The sequence below is a fragment of the Lotus japonicus genome, chromosome 2, assembly GCF_012489685.1.
Source record: "Lotus japonicus ecotype B-129 chromosome 2, LjGifu_v1.2".
NCBI lineage: Eukaryota > Viridiplantae > Streptophyta > Magnoliopsida > Fabales > Fabaceae > Lotus > Lotus japonicus.
In genome coordinates, this window is record NC_080042.1 from 88,463,065 (window position 1) to 88,487,967 (window position 24,903).

At 37.6% G+C, this 24,903-nt stretch overlaps 3 protein-coding genes across 4 annotated transcripts; 2 read left to right on the forward strand and 1 right to left on the reverse strand.

Annotated features, from left to right (window-relative positions):
• Nucleotides 1–24: 24 nt before the first annotated feature.
• Nucleotides 25–5,579, reverse strand: LOC130740708 (serine/arginine-rich splicing factor SR34A). 2 transcript variants are annotated; one of them, XM_057593387.1, is made up of 14 exons: nucleotides 5,347–5,579; nucleotides 4,235–4,494; nucleotides 3,976–4,090; nucleotides 3,007–3,072; nucleotides 2,840–2,914; nucleotides 2,642–2,765; nucleotides 2,179–2,225; nucleotides 2,036–2,093; nucleotides 1,322–1,371; nucleotides 1,180–1,236; nucleotides 863–942; nucleotides 704–775; nucleotides 565–613; nucleotides 25–329 (listed from the first exon to the last, which is right to left on the reverse strand). In XM_057593387.1, the coding sequence occupies exons 3-14, from the start codon at nucleotides 4,060–4,062 to the stop codon at nucleotides 309–311; spliced, it is 786 nt and encodes a 261-aa protein (XP_057449370.1). In that variant the 5' UTR covers nucleotides 4,063–4,090; nucleotides 4,235–4,494; nucleotides 5,347–5,579; the 3' UTR covers nucleotides 25–308. The 2 variants fall into 2 exon arrangements, with proteins under 2 accessions (XP_057449370.1, XP_057449369.1); XM_057593386.1 differs by lacking the exon at nucleotides 4,235–4,494 and having other exon boundaries at nucleotides 5,347–5,578.
• Nucleotides 5,580–11,811: 6,232 nt separating this feature from the next.
• Nucleotides 11,812–14,559, forward strand: LOC130740709 (uncharacterized). The gene is made up of 4 exons (XM_057593388.1): nucleotides 11,812–12,490; nucleotides 12,602–12,704; nucleotides 13,777–13,985; nucleotides 14,124–14,559. Exons 1-4 carry the CDS (start codon nucleotides 11,883–11,885, stop codon nucleotides 14,395–14,397), a joined length of 1,194 nt encoding a protein of 397 aa, XP_057449371.1. The 5' UTR covers nucleotides 11,812–11,882; the 3' UTR covers nucleotides 14,398–14,559.
• A 4,209-nt stretch (nucleotides 14,560–18,768) lies between these two features.
• LOC130737218 (syntaxin-112-like) lies at nucleotides 18,769–24,783 on the forward strand. The gene is made up of 9 exons (XM_057588976.1): nucleotides 18,769–19,011; nucleotides 19,106–19,177; nucleotides 20,468–20,527; nucleotides 20,949–21,043; nucleotides 21,330–21,399; nucleotides 21,553–21,662; nucleotides 23,201–23,412; nucleotides 23,500–23,562; nucleotides 23,665–24,783. Exons 1-9 carry the CDS (start codon nucleotides 18,892–18,894, stop codon nucleotides 24,588–24,590), a joined length of 1,728 nt encoding a protein of 575 aa, XP_057444959.1. The 5' UTR covers nucleotides 18,769–18,891; the 3' UTR covers nucleotides 24,591–24,783.
• Nucleotides 24,784–24,903: the final 120 nt, after the last annotated feature.

The window sequence follows — 24,903 nt, forward strand, 5'->3', positions numbered from 1 at the left end:
AATACTTAGTCGAAACAAAAACAGTTTCAAACTCAAATAATTGTCTTACTAACTCATTGAAAAGTTCAACAGCCAAGTCTAAAATTGAAAATTCTAGTTTAAACGAAATAAAGCCAAAATGACAGCAACAATTTAGAAACATGTCTATTGTCTAATCCCAAGAGAATCGCCATACTGATAACAAGTATCCCAAAAACAACTCTGGTACATTAAGATTTTCCATTAAACAATGAAAACCAACAGAAATAAATTCCAATAGTGCACAGAATAGGACAATAGCTCCAGAGAATCCTGCAGTTGCAAGAATATCAACCACTACCAGACGGCACCTGCAAAAAAGTTAATGATTTAGGGACATCACACATTTTGACAACAAATAATGGACATGCGAAAAAATAGGCAAACTCGAACTAAAACTAGTGTGATTTACTACTCTAGTCGTAAAAAAATAGTTTCATCATGACAGGGAATCACAATGTTAGTGAAGGCTTTGTTGTTGTATTCCTAACTTGCTAAAATAATATTTGGAAACTCTAAATCATCTAAATCAAAAGCATTAAATACCTGGGGTGGAGATGCAGACCGTGATCGTGATTTCGATCTTGACCTTGGCCTGCATAATTGAATAAACAATTAAGGTGCGTAAAAGCAGGAGGCTTTTCAACCAACATTAAACCATGTCACAATCACATGCTTCACATACCTGGAAGATTTGATTGGTGAAGCTGATCTGGATCGAGATCGTGACCTAGATACAGATCTATCCAAAGACCTACTGCAGACAGCAACAGCATGATATTACGTAAGTAACCATGTCTGAAAGGAATGACAATTGACAATGAACAGGAAAAAATGGTAGAACCTTCTAACTCTTTTTGGACTTCTGCTCCTGCTGAGGCTCCTGCTGCGGCTCCTTGAACGTCTGCTCTCAAACTTTTTGACCTGTTTTGCCACAACTTTTACTTAGGTATAACTTCACAGAAAATACTTATCACTGAAACAATTGTACTTCAAGTGTGTGCGTGTGTGACAGAGAGAGAGGGAAGGGGGGAGGTCAAAGATAAACTTTATATGGAAAAAGAAACAAGGGTGCAAGAACTATCGGCGTGTAGAACTCGCTTAAGTTCTTAACCAATCAAATATGAGGAATTTATAAATGTTAAGAAGAGATCTGGTTACCCGAATGTAACCTCTTGCCCACGGATTTTTGAATTCAGTGTCATCCAATTTCCGAATCTGTGTAACAGAAAATACGCTAGAAAACAGATGGAAAAGGAATCTTGTAGCAATCTTGTATGATTCAACAAAATGAAAAACTTACAGCATATTTCATGTCATCATAATTAGTGTAATCAACAAGGCCAAAAGTCCCTAGACAGAGAATAATAGTATGAGTGATAAGTGTGTAATTATATTTTAAGCATGAAAGCTACTGGAACAGGAACATATTCTGTAAAATAGTTATATCACAAAGACTTAGTTGAGGACTGGCATCTCCTTATCTCCAGGGAAAAAGCTCCACCTTTCTAATAATTAGATCTATTTAACAAATTTAATTTCCACATATTCTTAAATATAAGTATCAAGCAGCCTTAGATAATATGGTCTTCAATATTAATTCAAATATAAGAACCTCCTACTTATAAATATTATGTTTGTATTTCAGTATTTGGATGATATGAAGTTATGAAGTTCAAGCCACAATGATCTTTGAATAGTATTTTTATTTTCATATAAAATGGAAAGCAACAGCTATCTTAAGCAAACAAATAACATCTGAGGTTGACTTTTGCTGTTACTACCAGCAACTCCATCTCCAGGAAGAATTGTTTAAAATGCAAGCACAGCCAATAGAAAAAAAAAAACAAAAACAAAAGGAGCACCATGAGTTATTTATATTTTATTAGGCCCTAGCTTCCTTTCTGTTTCTCAGATGTTGAAAAAATGAAACATGAGCCTTACATCAATGGAAACATCATAAATGATAACAGAGTAATAAAGACATAGAAAAACACAAACCAAGATGAAGATGTACCTTCACTATCACGGGAAACCTCAGCAAAACAAACATCACCAGCTTTTCGCATATGATCCTGAAACCAAATATACAAAAGAAATATAATAAGATGATATTGATTTTAGTAGTCATTAACTTTAACAGCATGAACATTCTGATACCTTCAAATCTTGCCAGGATGCAGAAGACGGGAGTCCACGGACAATAACTGTCGATGAACATAAAATCAAGATGAATGGTGCTCACAAAATCATTAGGAATATAAAAAAATACCTTCAGTAACTATAGCAGATTTGTAATACAAGAAAAACAGATCTCATATTAATAATTAATTATGAATCATACAAATCGAAGAAAATACAAGCTAAAAAAAATATTTTTCTACAAATGTCAAATTCATATGCATATGTAGCTTATAGTCATCGACCAAGGTTCCAAAGTTCTAACCATGATAACTGAAAAATCATGAAATGAAATGCATCAAATATTTCCATTCCAAATTAAAAAACTATAAACATAAATAAATATACATAGCTCAATGAGAAGCAGTCTGAAGGAAAAAAAAAATCATTCAGCATATGCTCCCTGTACTTCTCAATATAAAAAGAAAGGAACTCTCCGGACCTCTAAATTCAGAATTGCGTGAGAGGCCAATACGGCCACCGCCGCCGCCGCCGCCGCCGCCACCACCACCATACCCACGTCGATCACTTGAGGTTGGCCCCCTACCACCATGTGCAAGTTCAACCTACAACAAAAATAGAAGAGTCAGACGAAAGAAAAGTATCAGCTCACTAAACAAAAGATGGAAAAGCTCATCACCCTTAAACGACAGCCATCAAAGTTGTATCCATCTCGACCCCGAATTGCATCTTCTGCATCTCGAGCATTATCAAACTAGCATGCCAACAAATAAAAATATTCAATCATGGAAGAAAAAGGTAAACACAGAATCACCCCACAAAGAACAAAGACAGTGAGAAAAATACCTCGACAAAGCAATAACATGGAGGACGAGGTGGAACCTTCAATTCAATATCCAGTATACGGCCATACTGTAGAGAGAATATCATGGAAACACTACTTTAGTACACAATTATCAACTCTACGCACCAACCATTAAAACTATAATCTTCATAAACATCAAGCAATTGCTGTACAATACAGGGTGCAAGCCTTATCCTCGAGTTAAGCCAATCTTGGCAAATTACAACCTATTCCCCTTTTCAATGGTATACAAGGTCGATATTTCATAATAAGAAATCAAGTAGGGGAAGTTAGGAATTCAAAATGATAGTTTGACAAAAAAATCTGGCTTCCATTAATACAACAATACAACCACCACCACCACCAAAGCACTTTCTCACTAGGTGGTATTGGCAACATGTATTAACGACACCACAAGGTCGCATCACGAATCATGTCTAGTAAAAAATTATTTCATTAGTTACTATATTCTGTTAACTGATTTCCAAAATGTAGATGTCGTAAATATAATACATAAGCAATTCACATGTCTTCATCCATCAGCTTAAGATTTTGAGATAGTTTGTTCATGACATGGTATAAAATCAAAGCCTCTATGACTAGGTGGTCTAAAGATAGATCCATGATGCCCCCCATAATTTGAATTTGAGCACATGGTAGATGAGCATGTACATTATCCACGCTTCAAGCACAATGGGCTCTTGCTTTAGAGGGCGTGTTAGAGATATAATATAAAATCTTCCATGTGTCTTCACCCAAAAACTTAAGCTTTTAGGATAGTTGGTTCATGACAGTGAAAAAAAAAATATGGTTCCATTCAGGAAGTTTGTATTTTAGAGTTTACAATATCATGAAGGCAAGTCCCATACAACAAGTTAATATAAAGAACATCAGAGAACAAGCCAACTTCACAAACAAAATATAATGAACAGGATGCACCACAATGTAATTACACAAAATGCCCATCGAACCTTGTAGAATATATCTTCAATTTCTGATTCTCTTATATCACCAGGCAGGTTGCCAACATAAATTGTGCGAGAAAAGCGACCACTCATGTTTGATGGAAGAAGTAAAACAAGTGCTCTACAAACAAAATTGGAAGGTCATCAGGAAAGAAGAATTCAATCACTTTCACAAGCCACGCCAAAATCTGAAACACCTAATTATCATCACCGTTACTCTATAATGATTACACAAAGTAAATAAAACCAAAACTATGAAGCAAACCAAGAGAGCAATCCATGAGGTGAGCCATGCTCCACAAGCTTGCTCATTTGCTCCAAGATGCTCCAAAGCTATAATAATTTTGAAATTAAATTTGATCTCCCCATCCATTCCAGAATATTAGCAGGCATACATCTTCTGAGAGTGAGCAAGAATCTCCAATAATTTAAAAAAATAACCACAACTCCACCCCGATTCTCCCACTCCCTCCCTAAATCCCTATGTTCAATTGCAAAGCTCATATTTGTCCAAGCGCTTGGCATCTATCATAAAGAAAGCATTGGTGTCATGAGATCAAATTAAGATCAACATACACTTAAGCATTTACCTCACTCATCTCTCTTTTAATAACATTGAAAAATCAACCCTGGCCTGCCAATCTGAAGTATAGGTGTACATATATACACAAACTATTTACAAGAACGAATCTTTGCAACCCTAAGATTCGGAATAGCCGATAACAAGATTCTTCAACATTTACTATATATTTCACCACCCCAGTTAAATACAACCTTAATAGATAACCAAATCATATAGTTTGCAGTTTTCCTTCCTATAATAACTCTGGATAAACCATAAACACCATCAAATGGAAAAGTGTCATTATCAAGACAATGCAAACAATAACCGATAAAATGCACAAAGAATGCCATGATATGAATTATAAATAACTGAAAAATTCCAAGCTCACAAATGGAATTGAGGTCCAATTCACCTCAAGACCCATAATTGAAGACCCAGGTCATTCAAAATCGAATAGAGGCAAGCTACAAATTCAAAGCCAACACAGCCCACCCGAGCTGGCTCACCCCAGGTTACAATGAAACTGGGTTGGGTCTAACCGAATCACTATTTGGCGAGCCAGAAAATTTGAACCTGGCTCTACCCAACACCGATTGGTGTGTCAGAAGCATCAACCAGAACAGTAAACAACAAATCAACCAGTAAAACACTCCAAAGTCCAAACAACCCGAACAGCAAACAACAAATGAATCACTGAAACATAAGCAACTATCATGCATTAAGTAGTGAACCAGGACCATTGTCATGCACACATCCCGGGAATTGAAACACTAGCAGTGAATCAGAACTGCAAACAACCACCATGACCTTACCTCAGGGATTGAACACAAAAGGGGGTGGGACGATCGAAGGTGAAATCGGAAACAGCTGGGACGATTGAAGGCGAAATTAAACACAGACAGCGACGAAAGAACAGGACGAACGCGAGCAGGGTGGCCGGGAAACGAACGCCGCCGTTATCCTTCGAAGTGCGAGCGGTGTGCGGCTAGGGTTTTCGTTTTTCGAAAGGGGAGAAGACACAACGAACCCAAACAACATCCAAACCAGTAGTTATGTCGTTAAGTAACACAATTTTTTTTAATAAAAAAAATACTGTTTGGATCAAGGCCCGCCCGGCTCAACACGGGCCTAACCCACTTGACCTATGAGTTTTGTGAGTTGGGTCAGGCTGACCCAGGGGTCTGCACGGGCCGTATTTTAACCAATCCAACTCACTAGTGTGCTAAATTGGCTCGTCAATTCTTAGCTAAGTTGACACTCTATGCGAAGACAAAGCTAAAGTGGTAGTCAACAAACCATTTGAGTCATTTCGAATGCATATAATAGAGAGTGTCAAAATTATGGTTGAGATACGAAATTATAGACTCATAACAGATTTGGGCCTGTACAAACTGACTCATCTCTACCACTAAACTATTTATTGTAAAAAAAAAAAGACATCAATTTTGATGAGACATGATTTTGATCCATGTAGTTTGAATTACTCGAACTAAATTCTTTCCTGGACCGCATTCGCGGTATGGAAGAAAGAAGGAGGGCCCTCCTCCAAGAACAAAGCCACCAAGTCCAGTTCCTCTCAGTCTCTCGATTCTGCTTCAGCCAGCTCTTCTTCCCTTCCTTCTCTTCTCACTCCCCGGGTTTAGGTTACTTTCAGAGTTGAACAATTTTTGTCCATATGTTGATTTGTTATTTCATAACTAGTGAAAAAATTAGGCAAATATCTCAATATTTATGTTCAAAATAGAATAATCTATTAATTTTATTAATATTAATATAAAAAGCAACATAAATATACTTAATTTGTCATTAGCATGAATCTACTTAATTTTATACGGTGAACTGCTTGGCTTGAGAAGCGGAGAAATGTGGCACTTGGGTCCAAGTTTGGAAGAGATCTTTGTCTTCTGATTATGCATCACTATATTTAGATGTCATTAGCTATTCTCTAATACATTCCTCCAACTGAAAAAGATTCGCACCAGACTCTCATGTCTCAACACTTAAAAGATGAAAATGAAAGTCCATCTTAGACTATCTCCAATGGTTTCAACATCCAACACCCTAAACTAGAGCTGTCAATACGGGCCAGCCCGGCCCATATGGGTCAGCCCGTATGGGTTGGGTTGAAAATGGGTTGGGTTGTGTCAACCCGGGTCTTAACGAGTCAGGAAAATATGAACCCAACCCGGCTCGCTACGAGCTCGCGGGTTGGCGGGCTGGCTCGCGGGTTGAGTGAAATAAATATAAAAAATTGAGAAATTGGATTAGAAAATGTTTAAAATGCTATAAAAAAATAATTTCAAAAAAATATTTATTGAAATTGGTATCAACTCATAAAAAAGAGGTTTATCAACGCAATTATTTTTATCTCACATTTGCAATATAGAAAAAGAATTTAGTTTACAGGATATAAGAACACAATTATTTTATTGTCACATTTAAAATGAGATAAAAAAATATAATAACAATAAATAAAACATAAAAAATTGACTCAAAATAAAAGAAATGAAAATTTCCATTTTTCTATCTAAAATTAATCCATAAAGCTAACCTGGAATTAAAGAGAAATAAAATAATTTTTTTAATAAAAAATAACTCTAACCCGACGGGTTGGCTCGCTTGACCCGCGGGTTGGCCCGTCTAACCCGCGGGTTAAACGAGCCGGGTTGCCCTAACCCAAGTTCTTTTCGAGCTGAAATTTAACCAACCCAACCCGACTCATTTAGCCAACCCGTCGAGCTGGCCCGCGGGTTGGAACCCATATTGACAGCTCTACCCTCAACACTCCACTTTTTCTCTTCCCAACACTCCACATCACCTTCTCTCTCCAGTTCAACACTTCATTCAACTTTTACCCACTCCAATGGTTTTTCATTCAACACCCTACCCCCTACCCCACCACTTTTATTTCATATTTTGATTTAATTTTATATTTTTCTTTTTATGATTTCATAAAATTAAAATTTACGATAAAAAATAAATTAAATAAACTATTATCGATTTAATTTAATTTAATGTTTTTTTTATTTATTTAAATTAAATTAAATTAACGTAATATTTTTTTAACGTAAATTAAATTAAAACACTTAACAATTTAATATTTTTTTAAAAAAATATACACAATAATTTATTTTATTAACTTCAAATGGAAGAAAAGAAACTAAGCACACAATAATACATTTTATTTTCTTAACTTAAAATGCAAGACAACAAACTAAACACACAACACACAAATAACGTAATTAGTACGATACAAAGCATATTTAATCATCATACATTCCAAATTTTGCCCAGATGTGCTTCACTAGATCTGCTTGCAGTTGGTGATGGACATTTGGATCACGGAACTCGGATCTAGCACGCACATGATCCGCAAAAGCGGGTAACACCTCGGTCGAGTATGGTTGCGGTGTACTAGATCCACTTCCCTCAGCTTGCTCAAAATCGGTCCAGCGTTGAGCATATGAATCTCGTTCATCATCAACAATCATATTATGTAATATGATGCATGACCTCATGATGATACCCAAATCAGTTATGTCCCAGAAGCGAGCTGGTTCACGGATGATTTTAAAACGAGCTTGAAGCACTCCAAATGCACGTTCGATGTCCTTCCGACATCCCTCCTGATGTTTTGCAAAGCACTTATCGGGTTCAGTTTGAGGAAGTCTAATAGACTTGACGAAAGTTGGATAAGAAGGGTAGATACCATCAGCTAGATAGCATGCCATATTATAGGGACGTTGGTTCACGATGAAATTCACACGTGAAGCGTTTCCCTATTCCAATTCATCAAACACTAGTGACCGGTCTAGAACGTTTATATCGTTCAACGTTCCCGGACATCCAAAAAAGGCATGCCATATCCAAAGATCATGAGATGCAACTGCTTCAAGAATAACTGTGGTGGTTCCCTTATCCCCTCTAGCAAATTGACCTTCCCATGCTTTAGGACAATTTTTCCACTCCCAGTGCATGCAGTCAATACTCCCGATCATGCCTGGGAATCCCCGCATTTCACTAACCTGTAGTATTCTTTGCAGGTCCTCTTGGGTTGGTGCTCTCATGTACTCTTGCTCATACAATCGTATGATTCCTTTACAGAATCTACGTAAACACTCCAATGTTGTAGTCTCTCCTATTTTGATGTACTCATCGATTGCATCTGCTGACACACCATATGCTAACATTCGCATTGCTGTGGTGCATTTTGCTAAGGGCGATATACCTTCTTTCTTCGCTGCATCAACTCGCTGGGTGAAGTAGTTATCACTACTTGAAAGGTCCGCAACGATTCGAAGGAACACATGTTTTTGCATCCGGTACCGGCGACGGAATATTCCATCGTCATATGTAGACTCATTGGCAAAGTAGTGGCCAATTAGCCTTTGGTTTGCCCCTGCATGATCTCTACTGAGATGTTTTCTACCACGAGGTGCGCTATCCTCCAATATTAGATTTCGACGCTCCCTAAAGTGGTTGAGTATATAAGTGTCTTCTCTCTTGCTTTTTTCAAGGTAAGCTTCGAGATCAAACTTTGGTGGATCCATTTTTTGTGAAATTTGAAGTAGACGGGAAGAGATACATTGAATGGTGGATCTATGAGTCCATATATATAGATAAATTGAATGGTGGACATTGACGGATTCGAAATAATATGAACTATAGTTAATTATCGGATAAGGACTAGATTCGAATTGAGTGATGCATATTCAAACTCGGTAACCCATACATTAAAGCCACTGACAACACTGACAAATTATTAAAGTAAACAGTACAGACTCGACAAAACACTGACAAATTATTAAAGCAAACACTACAGACTCGACAACACTGACAAATTATTAAAGCAAACACTGCAGACTTGACACCACTTGAAAAAAAATAAAGCAAACACTACAGACAATTAATTTCCAAAGAGCTCTTGGGACAACCGCTTCAACAGCTCTTTCTTATGGTCACTGAGATGCTCCTCTTCACTTAACTTTAGAAATAATTCCATTTTCTTAGCTTCAGTCTCCTCTTTCCTCAATCTATTAGTCTCTTGTTGCATCGCCGCCATGTGCTTCAATTATTCAACCTCTATCTCCTTGACTTGTTTGTATGCAGCCCAATCTTTCTCCATCGCCTCCAAGGCAGCTGTTGTGCTCTTCTTTTTACCCTTTTTTTTAGCTGCATCCCTACCCATTGGACGGGGAATCGATCCTATAGAGTTTGAGCCACATGCATCACTCTCGCGAGATCTCTTAGATCCACTACTTCCTGAGCCAAAACTTCCTCCTGCTTGACTACAATAACGTGGTTGATCACGGAGAGCCTGCCATTCTGCCATCAAATTAAATTGACCCTTCTTCCCATCTGCGTATAATTCTTGCGCTTGGGTCAAAATATCATTCTCCGACCAACCGCTTCGTTGCATACGCTTAGCGCCTTCATAAGCGCCAATCCATTTATTTATTTGCTTGCTCATATAATTATAACGGTTTCGGCATGCATTTCCATCGCGCGGAGGATCGAATGAGCAATGATGATTACAATACTCAGTAATTTGACCCCAAAATGTTTCTCCTTTTTGGTTTCTCCCGACAACACTGTTTGTTCCATATTTAAGCCACCCACTAATTAACACCTTATTTTGATCAGTGTTCCATGCTGGTAAGTGACTTCTCCTGCTCGTAGGAGTTGAATCCTCTTCATTTGGAGTGGCTTCATTACCAGCTGTCATGCCAGCAAGATTCATTTGTGTTGAAAACTCGGGAAATTCAGGTGCACCATCATTAGACGACAGTGTTGGAGATGGATATCTGAACATAGATCCATGATGGGGATGAGGACGTTGGTTGAGAAATTGATTTGGATCTTGAAAATTGTTGTGATTTTGGTAGTTGGATTGATTTGGATCTTGATAATTGTTGTGATTTTGGTAGTTGGATTGATTTGGATCTTGATAATTGTTGGAATTTTGGTAGTTGGAAATTTGATTTGGATGTTGATAAATGTTGGGATTTTGGTAGTTGGGAAACTGATTTGGATGTTGATAATTGTTGGGAATTTGGTTGTTGGGAAACTGATTTGGATGTTGATAATTGTTGGGAATTTGGTTAGAAGAATTCTGGGTGTTGAAATGGTACTTGTTGGGATCCATTTCAAAGCAAAGGGAAATAAGATGATGGAAAACTTGGTTTTTTTTTTCTGTGTCCAAATCAAACGAACCAAGTCTCTATTTATAGAGAAAAAAAATCATGAATTTTGGTAATTTTTTTTAAATTTTTTTAAATTTTTTTTCAATGAAATAATTGAGTTGGAAAGATTAGGATAAACGAAAATTGTCTGGACGAATTAAAACGCGACACGTGTAACGCTGCAGGCCATCTCTCTATCCTCACGCGCGTGCGTGACACGCGCCTGTCGGTGCCCAACCGACGCGTGCCACGCGTCCCACTACCAGACGCCCTGGGCCCCATGGACTGGCAAGCCTGCAGCTTTACGCGCCTTGTCCGCGCGTGTGTGGCACGCGCCTGGCGGTCACCAACCAGGCCGTGCCACGTGTCACCGAGAGCAGGTTTCACAAGTGTTGAAAGTTTTCAACTTCTCTTTCCCCCTTTCAACTTTCAACACCTACATTAAACACCACTACAATACCATTTCAACATTAAACACCATATATTCAACACCATTGTGCTTAGTCTTATGAGAATTAAGTTTCATTGTACACTAAAAAAAAGTGAAACAATAGAGAGAAGAGAGAGTTTAAAAGAAAATGGAAATAAAGAAAACAAAATATGTGATGTGTGATAATTGAAAGATATGTGAGATATAAGCCAAAAAGTGAAAATGTGAGTGAAGTAAAGCGTGAACTCCTCCTACCATAAATATAAGAAAAATGATTCATGAACCACTGAATAGTAGAAACACCCCTAAACACCAATTTTTCCTGCGGATTTGACCAAATAATACACTGAACTAACCACCTAAATACACATGACTAACCATAAAGCACAGAACCGTGTAAAGTTGAAATTCCTGAATTAGGGATTTGGCCAAATAATACACTGAACTAACCACCTAAATACACATGACTAACCATAAACACCCATAACCACCTAATTTCAACTTTACACTGTTCTGTGCTTTATGGTTAGTCATGTGTATTTAGGTGGTTAGTTCAGTGTATTATTTGGCCAAATCCGCAGGAAAAATGGGTGTTTAGGGGTGTTTTACTGTGTAGTGGTTCATGAATTATTACTCTAAATATAAAAGTTGACTATGCTCATCTACGAAGAAAACAAAGCATTAGCATTGGATCTGACAAGTGAACACTGAACAGTGAACACTCTGTTATTCTGCCATGGAAGCTCATCTCAGAATCTTCAACCCCTCCATTTTGGGTCGCCGCTTACTCCCCAAAGCTACTCCATACCCTTCCACTTCCTACCAACTCGTCCCTCGCAGGAGGATACTACCCATCTCCTCCACTCTCTCCCGCTCTTCGCAACCACCGTTTCCTCCAATTTCGGATCCCCGCAGGTTCTTCTCCTCCCTCACCTCTTCCCAGAATCTCAACTTTTCCATCCCCAACGGAAATAATCTCAACCCCTTCCATTCCCATTCCCAAGGTGGCGGCGAGACCGTGTGGAACCCGGCTTCGGAGAACGGCGGCGATGTGGGGTTTTACGGAGGCAAAGACCGGGTTGCCACGGTGGTTCTGCTGGGGTGGCTTGGAGCGCAGACCAAGCACCTCAAGAGGTACGTGGAGTGGTACAATTCGAGGGGCTTTCACGCTGTCACATTCATCGTTGATGTGAAGGAGCTGCTTCGATTTGACCTTGGCGACATGCTTGAGCAGAGAATTTCTATGTTCGCCGACAACCTCATTTCCTGGGTTTCTAGCGAGGAACACGATGGGAGAGAACGGTGTTTGATTTTTCACACTTTCAGCAATACGGGTTGGTTTACGTATGTATGTGGGTTTTTTGGTTTATGATCATGCTCTTTCCTCAGGTCTCTGCTTAATTTGCAGTGAATATTGTTCACTTATTATGTCCTATTTGATTTATTATTTTGTAGCTATGGTTCCATTCTTGCCAGAATGCTAGGTAGCCAGGACCTCATGGAGAAGATTAAAGGATGCATTGTTGATTCTGGAGGGGGAGAGCCTTTTAATCCACAGGTTATGAATTGAGAAGCATTCTAGTTTTACTTGCTTTTCTTTGTTTCACTCAACTATGTATTGGAATTGCAGTACCCAATTCTTGAGCCTTGAGTATTAGAGACCCACACTGTTACAACACTGCTTAGCTGTTAACTTGTGTTAGTTAGCTTTTGTTAGTTAGCTATCTTCAGCACATGGTATACTATACCTTACTTGATTAGTTATAGTTTGTCCTAACTAATTAGAGTCTGATACACTAGATGCTAGTACAGTGTAGATAGCATAGAACACACAGTAGCATAAATAGAATGAATGTAACTCATTTCTCATTGATTGAATAATACAACAATTTCTGTTACTCAGAATATAAGTCTCTTTCACTTCGATTGAGTGAGGGTATAAAGCAGGGAATGTTATTTAAAAAGAATGCATTTTGAATCTCAGCTTACTATGGATTTTTTTGGCTGAGAGTGCATAAATGCATTTGTGGTTGTGGTTGGCAAAACCGTGTTTTCTTTTGTTTTGACTACTCTAGAATTTGTTTAGGTGTGTTTGGCCATCCATCTGCATCAGTGGAATGAGACATTTTAAGATAAAAAGTCAATGAAGCTCTTCTTAGTGTATGTTTGTTCATTCGTTGGAAACCTTCTAAACAACTTCTGTGGCTTCCCAATGTACCCGGCGGAAGTATGAGGTTGACCGGGACCAAACTGCTTTTACATTGCATCCAACGCCTCACTCTCTAGGATATTCTGAGAAAGAGAATCGGGTTAGCGTGCGCAAAACAATGTCAATCATCACTTTCAGCATCAAAATATAATACATTAGTTTTGTCTAACAATGGCCATGATCTACTTATTCGCTTTCTTAGTTGTTTTTTAGGTATGTTCCCCCCCCTCTCCCCCCCGCTTTCATCACAAATCAGAATCTCTTTGCTTGCTTACATGTTTTAGTATTATTTTAACTAGCTTGATTTGTTGTCCATTCTTCTTGGCTTTGATAATTCCTTGGATTATGAATTATTATTATCATGTTGTTCGCTCACATTTTCTCTCTTTCGAAATGGGGAACCTTTATGGTTGCATTTTAGGTCTGGGCTGCTGGTTTCTCTGCAGCTATATTGAAGAAACGCAGCTCTTCAGCCCAAGCTGCAGTCGAGGTAGGAAACAAGCTTGAAAAAGAGACTGAAATCAACTTGTCAAAGATTCAACAAAATGAACCTTCCCCAATTGAAACAGTGGTCTTGTCACTATTAGAGAAGTTGTTTTCATTTGGTTTGCAGTTGCCGGATGTTAAGCAGTAAGTGTCTTCCCTGGTTCTGATATTGCTTCATAATTCCACATCTACATTTTAGTTGTCAATAGGAGCTCGCTCATGTACACTTAAAAATGGTACTTACATATATAGTAAGAATTCTTTTTTCTGTCTCAAATACAGGAGATTAACGAAGGTTGTGAATGTCCTCTTAGATCACCAGCCTTGCCCGCAGCTCTACCTGTATAGTACAGGTGACAAAGTAGTCCCATTTCAATCAATAGAAGCGTTCATTGCGGAGCAGAGGAAGAGAGGAAAGAGGGTAAGATCCTTTAATTTTGGCTCATCTCCTCATGTGGATCACTACAGGACATTCCCGGAGATATATTTATCACAGCTTACTGAGTTCTTGAACGAGTGTTATGCCACAGGCAAAAAGACCACTTGCGTTTCTTAAGTTTCAGTCACTTTCGAGTGTAAAATTATTGCATTTATAACATGGCTTCAGTTTTCCGAGGGACAAGCCCTTCCCAATCACAAGATAAATGAATAATGACAATATATAGACCGTTGACACAAGCACGTACGTGTAAGAGAATACCAAACAAAAATTCAATCATTATGTAAACCATTGGCTTAACTGCAATTTTGGTCCCCCACTTATATCAATTGTGCGATTTTGGTCCTTAACAAAAAAAATTAGCACTTTTCATCCCACACATTATCTGTAGTTTGCACTTTTAGTTTTCCGTCATCTCCCATCCAACATTTAACAGTTTTTGAAAAAAAAAAAAAACAAAAACCAAACCCCAGAAACATGATGATTATTCATCTTCTCCAACCATGTTCTTTATTATCTTCATCATCTTACTTGAAAAACCAGCTCATCTAAACCCAGAAACTAAACTTCACTCCATCGCCCCTCAAAATTTGTCCACTTTTACCTTCCTTCTTCACCATCAATCTTCTGACCAACCTCTCTCACCACCACAACACCACCGCTAATCTCAACACTAGCAAGACACCACCAACAACCCCACCCAGAAACACGAGGTGAACCCACTTCATCTCGAAATCTGCAACCCAAAGTTTCTGTTCAGCACCATCTCACCATATCCCCAAATTTGAAACCCCACCACCATTCCCAAACCCCAGATCGGAGAGAAAAAAGAGAGGAAGAGATCGAGAGTTTTCCCCAAAACTACAGTGTTTGGGTTTGCCTCTTTGCCGAAGCTGAAGCCCAAGCCGTCGTCGGCAATGACAACATCGCCTCAGGTTGCGACTGCGGCGGCGGAGGAGGAGGGAGAAGGCTAGGGAATCCAACTGGCAAAACCACCCCCGTATCGCTCACCTTCCGCTTCTTAGCAGGACCCCCACCCGAAACGTCGTGCTCCACCGCGCTAACGATGAGGCTATCTAAATCGCCGTCGGAATTGGAATCGCTGCTGAGTTTGATGTCCGAGTCAGGAGGGAAGAGCGGAACGACGTCGTTGTTTCTCTGCCTCTGATCTTCCATATTTGGAATGTCCAACACTTCCTCTTTCACACGAGCATCATCCATGGCGAGAAAACCAGAGGATGATGAAACGAAGATTCTAGATTCAACAGAAGATTTTTGTAAATTGAAAGAAAAAAGAAAAACGGAAGCGACAAATGATGAAATCGGAAGATCATCCATGGCGAGAAAACCAGAGGATGTCGCTTGGTTTCAAAGATTTTGTGTGGTTGTGTTTGTGGTTTTAATCATTTGTTGAACATGCCCAGTGGATGAGATTGAGAGAGATGGAATAGAGAGTTGAGTTTACAAGATAAGGAATCACACCCATTTCATTGTTAGGATTGAGTTATGTTTCTAGGTTTTTATGAAGATGATGGAAAAATGGGTTAAAGATGATGAAATTCTGGATTTTTCATATGAAGGTGATGAATGTCTGTGTGAGACCAAATATTTTAATTTTTTAATTAATTTTTTACAGTATATTCCGTTAAATTTTGGATGGAATTGGACGGAAAACTAAAAGTGCAAACATCATATAACGTGTGGGATGAAAAGTGCTAATTTTTTTTGTTAAGGACCAAAATCACACAAATGATATAAGTGGGGGACCAAAAGTGCAGTTAAGCCTAAACCATTAACTCACTGACACGCAAACAATTCTAACAACATACTGGAATGATTCAGTTCAAAAAAAAACATACTGGAATGATTCTTTCAACGATTAAGTACATGTTTGGATACCACGACGAAACCAAAATCACGCTGGATAAAAACAATTTCGTTTAGTTCATGTATAAAGTGCCTTCACTTCTAACTTATGAAAATGGTGCTGCTTTCAAGTTTCAAGATGTCTCGGAAGGAGCAAATATACATCAATGTTAAAGAAATAGTTTAGGAAGGAGGTCCAAATCTTTCTATTTTGGATGCATCACTTGTTTAGCACATTGAACGTGGTTCATTAAGTAAAAGCAAGTAAACAACCTATTTCAGAACTCCTAGGTTTGTTGTTTTGTCTTTGTTGTTGCCATTCTTTTGTCAATGTTAGTCCAAGTTCTCAAGTTACGTGGACTAATCAGCTGCCAAATTTGATTTAGAAAATATAATCTCCATGTGTTTTATATTCTTGAGCGTTAATACAAATGGTTGGATCCATGTATCTGGACATTCGTTTGTCTACACACATTGATTCGTGGAGTCAAGTGGGAGATAATGCAGACGGAAAACAAAAGAAATCTTTCAGGTGTTTGTATAAATTAAAAGTGAATTAAAGATGTGAACCTTCTTGGGCTTGTGTCCCTTTTCAATATTACAGGAAACTTTGACCAAAAAAAAAAAAAAATGTGAACCTACGCTTTTTAATGACATTTTTTTCCGATTCTTTCACATTGAATTTGGAAAAAACTTCAGCACTTATTCATGTATCCGGACATCCATTTGTCTGCACACATCGATGCTTTCTTTTCCTTCAATTTTATTATTACTACCATATTTGCATATTCTTCTACAATTTACTACTCCCTCCGTTCCTATTTATAAGTCAATTTTACTCAATTCTCTTAGATTAAGAAAAGTAGTTACAAGCAATAAATTTGTAAAAGAATTTATTCACTTTCCTATATTACCCTTATTTAATTTCTTATAAATTTCTTTCTCCAAGTTATTATTTCAAAATCTCATTGTCTCTTTCATATTAAATATGAGGATAGTTTTGAGAAAAAATAATTAATGTTCCATTGATATTGTAAATGAACTTATATTTAGGAACAAGAAAAACACTCAAAAATGACATTATAATAAGGAACGTAGGGAGTACTACATTGCCAAGTTATTTTGAGTAGTTTTTCAGTGGCAACTGATATTTGAATAACGTTCAAGCTACACCTTTATCTCCCATCACCAGTTTTATGAATTTAGTTGTTTTATTCCTTTCAGTTTAATGACTAGAATAGGGGAAATGTAGCTACTTAGTGAAATTTTTAAGAATTTTGCAAAGCCAATTTTTGTTTGTTTGTTAAATTGTTATCTCAATTCGAATTCTCAACCTAAAAGTTCAAACAATCATTTTTTACCTCGGCGACCGACATCTGTCGGGTAACAATGCCCGACACATTGAGTTTGCATTTTGCAAGAAAAAATTCTATTTTTTATTTTCAATTTTATTAATAAGTTCAAAAAATCAATTTTTTTTTAATTTGTTTGGGTTTAAAAATCATCCTTTTTTTTTCAAATAAATTTATCCTAAGGCTATGTTTGGATTGGGGGAGGAGGAAGGAGTGGAGTGGAGTGAAGTGGATTCCATTGTTTGTTTTATTTAAAATAGGATGGAAGTGAGTGGTAAGTAATGGTCCAAGTTCCATCATGCTCCATTGGTTTCCTTCAGATTTCCTCCCCCCAAAATTGGATGGAAAGGAATGGAAAGGAAAACTGAAGATCTAATTAAGTTATAAAAATACTATTTTACCCCTTGTAACCTCCCTCCATAACTCCTCCATGTTGTGACATAATTTCTGCATTCAGGTTACCAAAAAATTCGTAATGGATACAGGAAAAAGAGTTGAACTTGGAATCTCAATGAGTGTGTCTGCGCTTTTTCAAAAACTGTAAAATTGCTCTAAGATGTTGCAGACAGGAACACACACAATGTTAGCATCAAAAGTGCGGTGGATTTGTAAAATTTGAAGAAAACGATGAAATAATAAAAGAAATATAATGTGGCGCATGAGATTGTTATGACTTGTTTGGTTTCTTTCAAATTCGTGGATCCACAAAGCTGAAAAATCAAACCTATTTCATTGTTGTTAATACTTCATCATAATTTTCGTTTGCAACTCCGTAACTAGAAAGGCTGATTTCCTAGTAATTTTTTCTGTTGGGAATATAGGAGCATTCATGTTCCAATTGTTAGACACACCCGATCTTAAGATATTGAATATTGGCTACCAATTTTCAATTATTTTTTCAGCTTGTCTTTTATTTTAAAATAAGGGTAATATAGGAATAACAAAAATTATAATTCATTCGCTCCGTCCATTATTCAAACAATGCAGTGGTAACCTTGTTCCGCTCCGTCATAAAATATTTAAACAATGGAATGAAATTTTTATTCCATTCCGCTCCGCTCTATTCTGTTCCATTATATTTCTTTCCGCTCCGCTCCGTTATGTTCCATCAATCCAAACATAGCTTAAGCAGGGAAAATAAAACAATTATTAATACTCTGCGCGATGTGCCCGAGGTAAAATCTTGGCTTCTGTATTTTTATCGAACCTCCGTAAGCCCCACCGTGGTTAACCAAAGTGTGGTTAGATAGACAAGCACGCACGAGCGGCACGACCAACCAACCACTAGTTTAAGGACCACAATATATACCCACCCCACCCCACCCCCACGCAATCCTTGTTCTGTTCCCACTTGTCATCAAACACCTACCACCACCTTCCACTTCACAATATTATGGCGGTTAACGATGATCCCATGGTGGTTCCCACCCTCTCTCCGCCCAACACCTACGAAGCTGTTGTTAACGGCGGCACCTTTGACCGATTGCACGACGGCCACCGCCTCTTCCTCACCGTCTCTCTCTCTTCTCCCCTTTTCAATCTCTCCTTTATTCTTTTCACAAAATCCCCATTTAAGGCTAATGGTTGAAACTTGTTGTGTGTTCCAGGCTTCAGCGCAGTTGGCCAGGCGTCGGATTGTGATTGGAGTTTGTGACGGCCCTATGCTTGCAAAGAAGCAGGTTGGTTTCCTTTTCCATTATAGCTTTCTATAAATTTTCTTGTAATAGTTCCCCTGGTCTATGAAACTGTGCTGAGAAATGAGGAGGATAATTTATTTTCTCCTTATTATGCTTAGTTGTTTCAAAATTGGATTCTTTAATGTCCCACAATATTAATACTGCTACACTTTCATGCTCTCAACTGGTTAGCTTAAACTTCACAATGGGATAGGTAATTTGGTACTGTTACAGAAATATATATTGATCCAGTTGCCTTTATAAGATTCTACTTTTGGAATCACAGGAGTTGCTAAAACTTCTTTTAGAGGGGAAAAACTGCTTAGTGTGTTTGGTTTTCTGTTGGGGAACCTCAGAATCAATTCTGATAAAGGAAAATCAATTTTTGATGACAATATAGATGTTTGGATGTCATTTTGGAGAATTGATTTCAATCTTATAATCAATCCTGCAAGAAGCTAGAGATAGTAACTTCTTCGGTGAATATAATCAAATATGAGATTTTACAACTGAATTCCACAATATTACCCTATAAAAACCAATTTTTTTTCATGAATGTATCCAAACATAAATCACTTCACTTTCAACACAGTTTTACTATAATCAATTTTGCCAAAATCATTTTTTTCCTAAAGTCAATTGTGAAAACGCTGATTGAAACACACTTAGTTCTATTGGGAATATGGATTTGTAGGTGTCAATTCCCTCCGTTCGACCCTGTTGTGTCTGATTTGGTCAGGTGATATTTATGTCCCTCAGATACGTACGACAATACGTACGACCTTGTTAGTTTTTTTTTATTTGAACTTGACACAACATTGAGATAAATAGTCTGAAGTTTGAACTTTGCTTTTATCTCCAAGTTTCATATTCTCCTGCTGAACTCAATGTCATCCTCATTCTATTAGAAGCAAGTCAAATTCGTTTTGGATTACTTGTAGATGAAACAGATTATGGATAATCTTCAGCAGTTTGTTTTCACAATTCAGACAGTTGAACCGAATTGAACTGGATTTGGTACTTAAACTGAAAAAACTGTTCAATTCTATGGTCAAAATGCTTGAATTGTTTAGCTTTTAAAATTCCATGATTGAATCTGGAGCTAGCTTAATTTAAAGCCTTTTGCTATGTAATTTTGTTAATTGATAATTTATCTATATGGCAAAGACCAACCTTGTTTCACTATGGCAATCTTGTGGCATGTAGATTTTTACCTATTAAGGAGTCTTTTTTCTTCTTCCTCCTCATGTTTTCTGTTCTTGTTATGATTTGATTCTTGTTCCACTTTTGCAGTTTGCTGAACTGATACAGCCCATTGAGAAAAGGATACATGAAGTCGAAGCTTTCATAAAGGTAAGAGTCCAATCAATGCCAGTTTTTCATCTGCTCTAAATAAATTTAAGATCAATGAAAAGAATCACCTGCGTTTTGTTCCTTTTTTTTTGGTTGAAAAACTAACATGTATAATTGTTAGCCATAAAACTTTACGCTTTTTACTTTGCATGCTAATGTAGAACATGACAGGTAGATATATGAACTTCTTTAATCATCTCGCTAACAGCAAAGTATCTATTCAAAGAGCTTTTAAGAGGAGTTGCATAGTTTTGTAGTGTTAATTTCTATGTGAGTAAATAGGTGAGATAATAATTGATCTACATTCTACATTACCACATCTTGAAACAGCGTCACATTCCATCTATTGCATATAATGTTTCTTCTAGCAGGATTTATATGAAGGAAAACCCTTATTTTTCTTTTCCTACCTTACATGCAGTCTATCAAGCCAGATTTGGAAGTGCAAGCTGTACCAATCACAGATCCGTATGGCCCTTCCATTGTAGATGAAAATTTGGAGGCTGTGATTGTAAGGTTTGTAGTAAGGCCATCTTTGTGTTTGGTGTGAAGTGTCTATTAGATTTTATATATCTGTAGAAGCTTTAAGAAAGGAACTTGTGAGTTGTGTCTTGTGACAAAGTATTTTGTTCCTATTGGCTATTTTTCTGATCTTGATGTTCATGGTTATAACTGTAGTCTTGCTTTAATGGCAAACTGATTGCAGTATAGACCAAATGTCACAGAACTTTATATATGTTAAGACTTTTAAAGTGTAGATTATTTGATGTACATGTACTAACTGGAGTTGTTTCTCTTACAGCAAAGAGACATTACCGGGTGGATTGGCAGTAAACAGAAAAAGAGTTGAAAAAGGTCTTTCACAGTTGAAGGTCTCAATTTATTTTTTATGTCATTTGGTTATATTTTCCGTGTAAAATATGTAAGAAAATATATTTCTACTCATGAAAACATTTTTGTTTCACATATTAGAAATTGTTTTCGTGGATCTTATGCATTTTTTTGGTGCAATGGATCATATGCAGATTGAAGTTGTAGATTTGGTCTCTGGAGAATCAGGTGGAACTAAGCTGAGTTCATCAATGTTGCGAAAACTTGAGGCTGAAAAGGCCCAAAAACCAAGCACGATATCACAGTCATAGTTACAAAGAATCTGTTTAACTTAATTTCATTCTTTATTTGTTTAGTATAAGATGTCCATTAAAGCAGAGGATGATTTGCTGGTGCAAGGTTACTTTGTTTTCAAGTTTGAAAAGCCGAATATACATTAAAAATTGTAATGATGCTAAATAATCACTTGTAACAAAAACACTTAATTCGGAGAAATGTGTTTCATTTACATGTATGTTATGTACAGTTTACAATGGAATACATGTTTCAAAGTAGTTATTTAATGGTGAACAATGTCATTCGATAGAGTATAGAGTATAGGCACTATCACATATAGAACTCGCATTTTCCTATAGGGTTTTGGTTTGTGTGCATAAAGAAAATTGAGAAGACTAAATAAACTGTTTCAAAATAACCAAGGTTGTTAGCCTCACTGACGTGCAATCATATTTATCAGAGTTTGCCTCTAAAAATGTTGTTAGTTTAAATATATGAGGTGCATTTGTTGATGCTAGCCCAAGTTCGTTTCATTGTTAGGCTCACTTTGAATTATTTTTAGTGGTCCATGACAGTATAGTGTGAGGAAGAGAGGGGATCGATGTCATCCAGTGGTGGCATCAAAGACAACGGTGAAGATGGCTGCACTAGGGGCCATGCCTACATTGCCACCACCACACCAGAGGCCAAAACCAAAAAGCAATCAACGCATAGCCAAACCAACTCTAACGTTGCTATTGATGCCCTTGATTCTTCTTTTAATTATTTCAAAGTGGTAGAAGAAAGCTTGACCTTTGCAAACCTCTCAAGAAGTTACTCTCAAAGATAAAGGAATGAACATGCAAAATGGGATTGAGGAACAATTCGAAACTTTGAATTCACAAATTGGTAGAAGCAACTAAAGAAGAAGATGATGTTAATTTTATGTTAATGCTACACTCCTTCACGATTTCCCCCCTTTTCGATGGCTTTTTGTGGGTTTTGGGGGAAGGGGATAGGGAGGGGGAGGTAGGGAAAGATGAGGGTAGGGAGGGTGCGGTGGGGGGCAGTGGACGTCCTTGAGCTTCATAGGGTTCGACAAGGTCCTCGATTCCTCTCCAAGTCGATACTAGCCGGAAAGTAATTCCCGATGGATTGGACCCAATCAATGAGATTGTGAGAATTAGTATACTAGATGTTTTTTTTTGTCAAAAGTATACTTCAGTATTTTCATTGTCTCGAAAAAAATTCTCAAACTTTTTCCCATTGTGGTCCGCTCATGAACCATAGACCATGGTGGACCAAGTCCAGAGACCTAATTATCTTTTTGTTGAAGACAACTTTTTTATGTATTTCATTTCAGGAGTTTGACATTAATCATATAATTCACATTCCACTATTTTTTTATTTTAAATTATAATTTAAATATGATGTGGCAAAAGGTGAAGCCTTATTTATTTATTAATGTTTTTTTTTTTTACATTTGAACTCATTGAATTTGTGCATGTTTAATTGCATTTATTGGGCTTGACTTGAATATCCAAAGAAAGTAACGGTATGTTTGTTTTGCACTGACCCTTGACCCTGACGGTTACTTGCAGCGGAGAACACCGCTTTTCACTTCTCTTCATTCCTCGTATCTCATTCAATCCAACGGATACTTCTCCACACATATTTCAAATTCAAAACCGATTTTCCAAATTTCAAAACTGCACTTCATTCATTCTCATCATCATCTTTTCACTGCAACAGAGAAGGATCATCATTAGCGAGTAGCCACCAAGTTAATCTCATCAAAGGTTTCATCTCTTTCTTCTTCACTCTTTCAATCTTCCTCTGTTCTTCTTGTTACTTTACCGTCGCTGACAGGGTTCTCTTTCATCTAGATTACCTGCACCATTGCTTTTCCATTCAGAAATTCACTGATTTCTTGAATCTTTTTCAAAAGGGTATGCTTCAATTTCCAAAACCATTCGTTTTTCTTGCTTTACATGGTGGTTATGTCTCATTGGGTTGAATGTTGATTCTGGGTTTGGTTTGTTTTTTTGCAGGTGGGGTATTGCGAAATTCTGCAAAGATGAATGATTTGATGACGAGTTCGTTCCTAAGTTATGTTGAACTGAAGAAGCAGGCACAGAAGGATCTTGAAGATGTTGATCTTGACATTGAAGCAGGGAATCTCAACCCCACAGAGGATCCAAACCTCTCTCAATTCTTCCGAGAAGTTGAAGCAATCAAGGTTGAAATGGAAGAGATTACCAATCTCTTATCTGATCTGCAGCAACTTAATGAAGAGACAAAGTCCACTCACAGTGCCAAGGTTCTTCGAGGGCTAAGAGACAGAATGGATTCTGACATGGTTGCTGTTCTTCGCAAGGCAAAGATCATCAAGGCAAGGCTTGAAGTTCTTGATCAATCCAACATAGCCAACCGGAGCATATCAGAATCCTACAAAGAGGGAACTCCAATTGATAGAACTAGAGTGTCTGTCACCAATGGTTTGAGGGTCAAGCTTAGGGACATGATGAATGATTTTCAGTCCTTGAGGGACAAGATTGTGGCAGATCATAAGGAAGATTTGAAGAGAAGGTACTATACTGCAACTGGGGAGGTTCCAAGTGATGAGGCCATGGAGAAGATGATTTCTGGGAGTCTCAAAGTTGAGTTTTTGGCTGGGAAAACGGATGCTGATATGGGTACTCAGGTTCGGCATGAGGCGGTGATGGATATCCAGAGGAGTTTGAACAAGCTTCATCAGGTTTTTCTTGATATGGCAATTCTGGTTGAGACTCAAGGAGAAAAGATGGATACCATTGAGGATAATGTGGTCAATGCTGGTAGCTACATCCATGGTGGGACTAATAATCTATACTATGCCAGCCAGATGAAGAAGAAGAACAGGAAATGGATCTATTGGGTTGTTGCTGTGGTGCTGATTGTTCTGCTGGTGTGCATCATTGCAATGATGTCTTCTTGATCAGAGCAAAATTTTGAGGGAGGGGTTTAGTTTAGAGTTTTTAGACTGTAAAAACTGCTTTCCTTTCCTCTTTTAAGCTTCTGTGGTTCTAGGATTGTTGGGAAATGTTTTGTTAATTGATTCAAGTATGTTCAGGATAACTAAAATTTGCTGAATACCATTGATATATAAAGATGCAGATATTTTTTGTTCTCTCTTTGGTTACTCTTCTGCTGAATTTGTTTTATTTTATCATCAAATTCGTCTAGTATATTGGCAATTACCACCGTTCCTTGTTCTGGTTGATACTGAGATGACAGAACACATGGAAAAC

Excerpts from the sequence above, each read along its gene's own strand:
- LOC130740708 (XM_057593387.1), bottom strand. The coding sequence starts at position 4,062 with ATGAGTGGTCGCTTTTCTCGCACAATTTATGTTGGCAACCTGCCTGGT. Across the intron at positions 2,915-3,006 it reads CATGTTATTGCTTTGTCGAG|TTTGATAATGCTCGAGATGC; the intron begins GTATTTTTCTCA and ends TTGGCATGCTAG. Across the intron at positions 2,226-2,641 it reads ACGCAATTCTGAATTTAGAG|TTATTGTCCGTGGACTCCCG; the intron begins GTCCGGAGAGTT and ends GTTCATCGACAG.
- LOC130737218 (XM_057588976.1), top strand. The coding sequence starts at position 18,892 with ATGGCGGTTAACGATGATCCCATGGTGGTTCCCACCCTCTCTCCGCCC. Across the intron at positions 19,178-20,467 it reads CTATGCTTGCAAAGAAGCAG|TTTGCTGAACTGATACAGCC; the intron begins GTTGGTTTCCTT and ends CCACTTTTGCAG. Across the intron at positions 21,044-21,329 it reads TTGGAGGCTGTGATTGTAAG|CAAAGAGACATTACCGGGTG; the intron begins GTTTGTAGTAAG and ends TTTCTCTTACAG.
- LOC130740709 (XM_057593388.1), top strand. The coding sequence starts at position 11,883 with ATGGAAGCTCATCTCAGAATCTTCAACCCCTCCATTTTGGGTCGCCGC. Across the intron at positions 12,491-12,601 it reads AGCAATACGGGTTGGTTTAC|CTATGGTTCCATTCTTGCCA; the intron begins GTATGTATGTGG and ends ATTATTTTGTAG. Across the intron at positions 13,986-14,123 it reads CAGTTGCCGGATGTTAAGCA|GAGATTAACGAAGGTTGTGA; the intron begins GTAAGTGTCTTC and ends TCTCAAATACAG.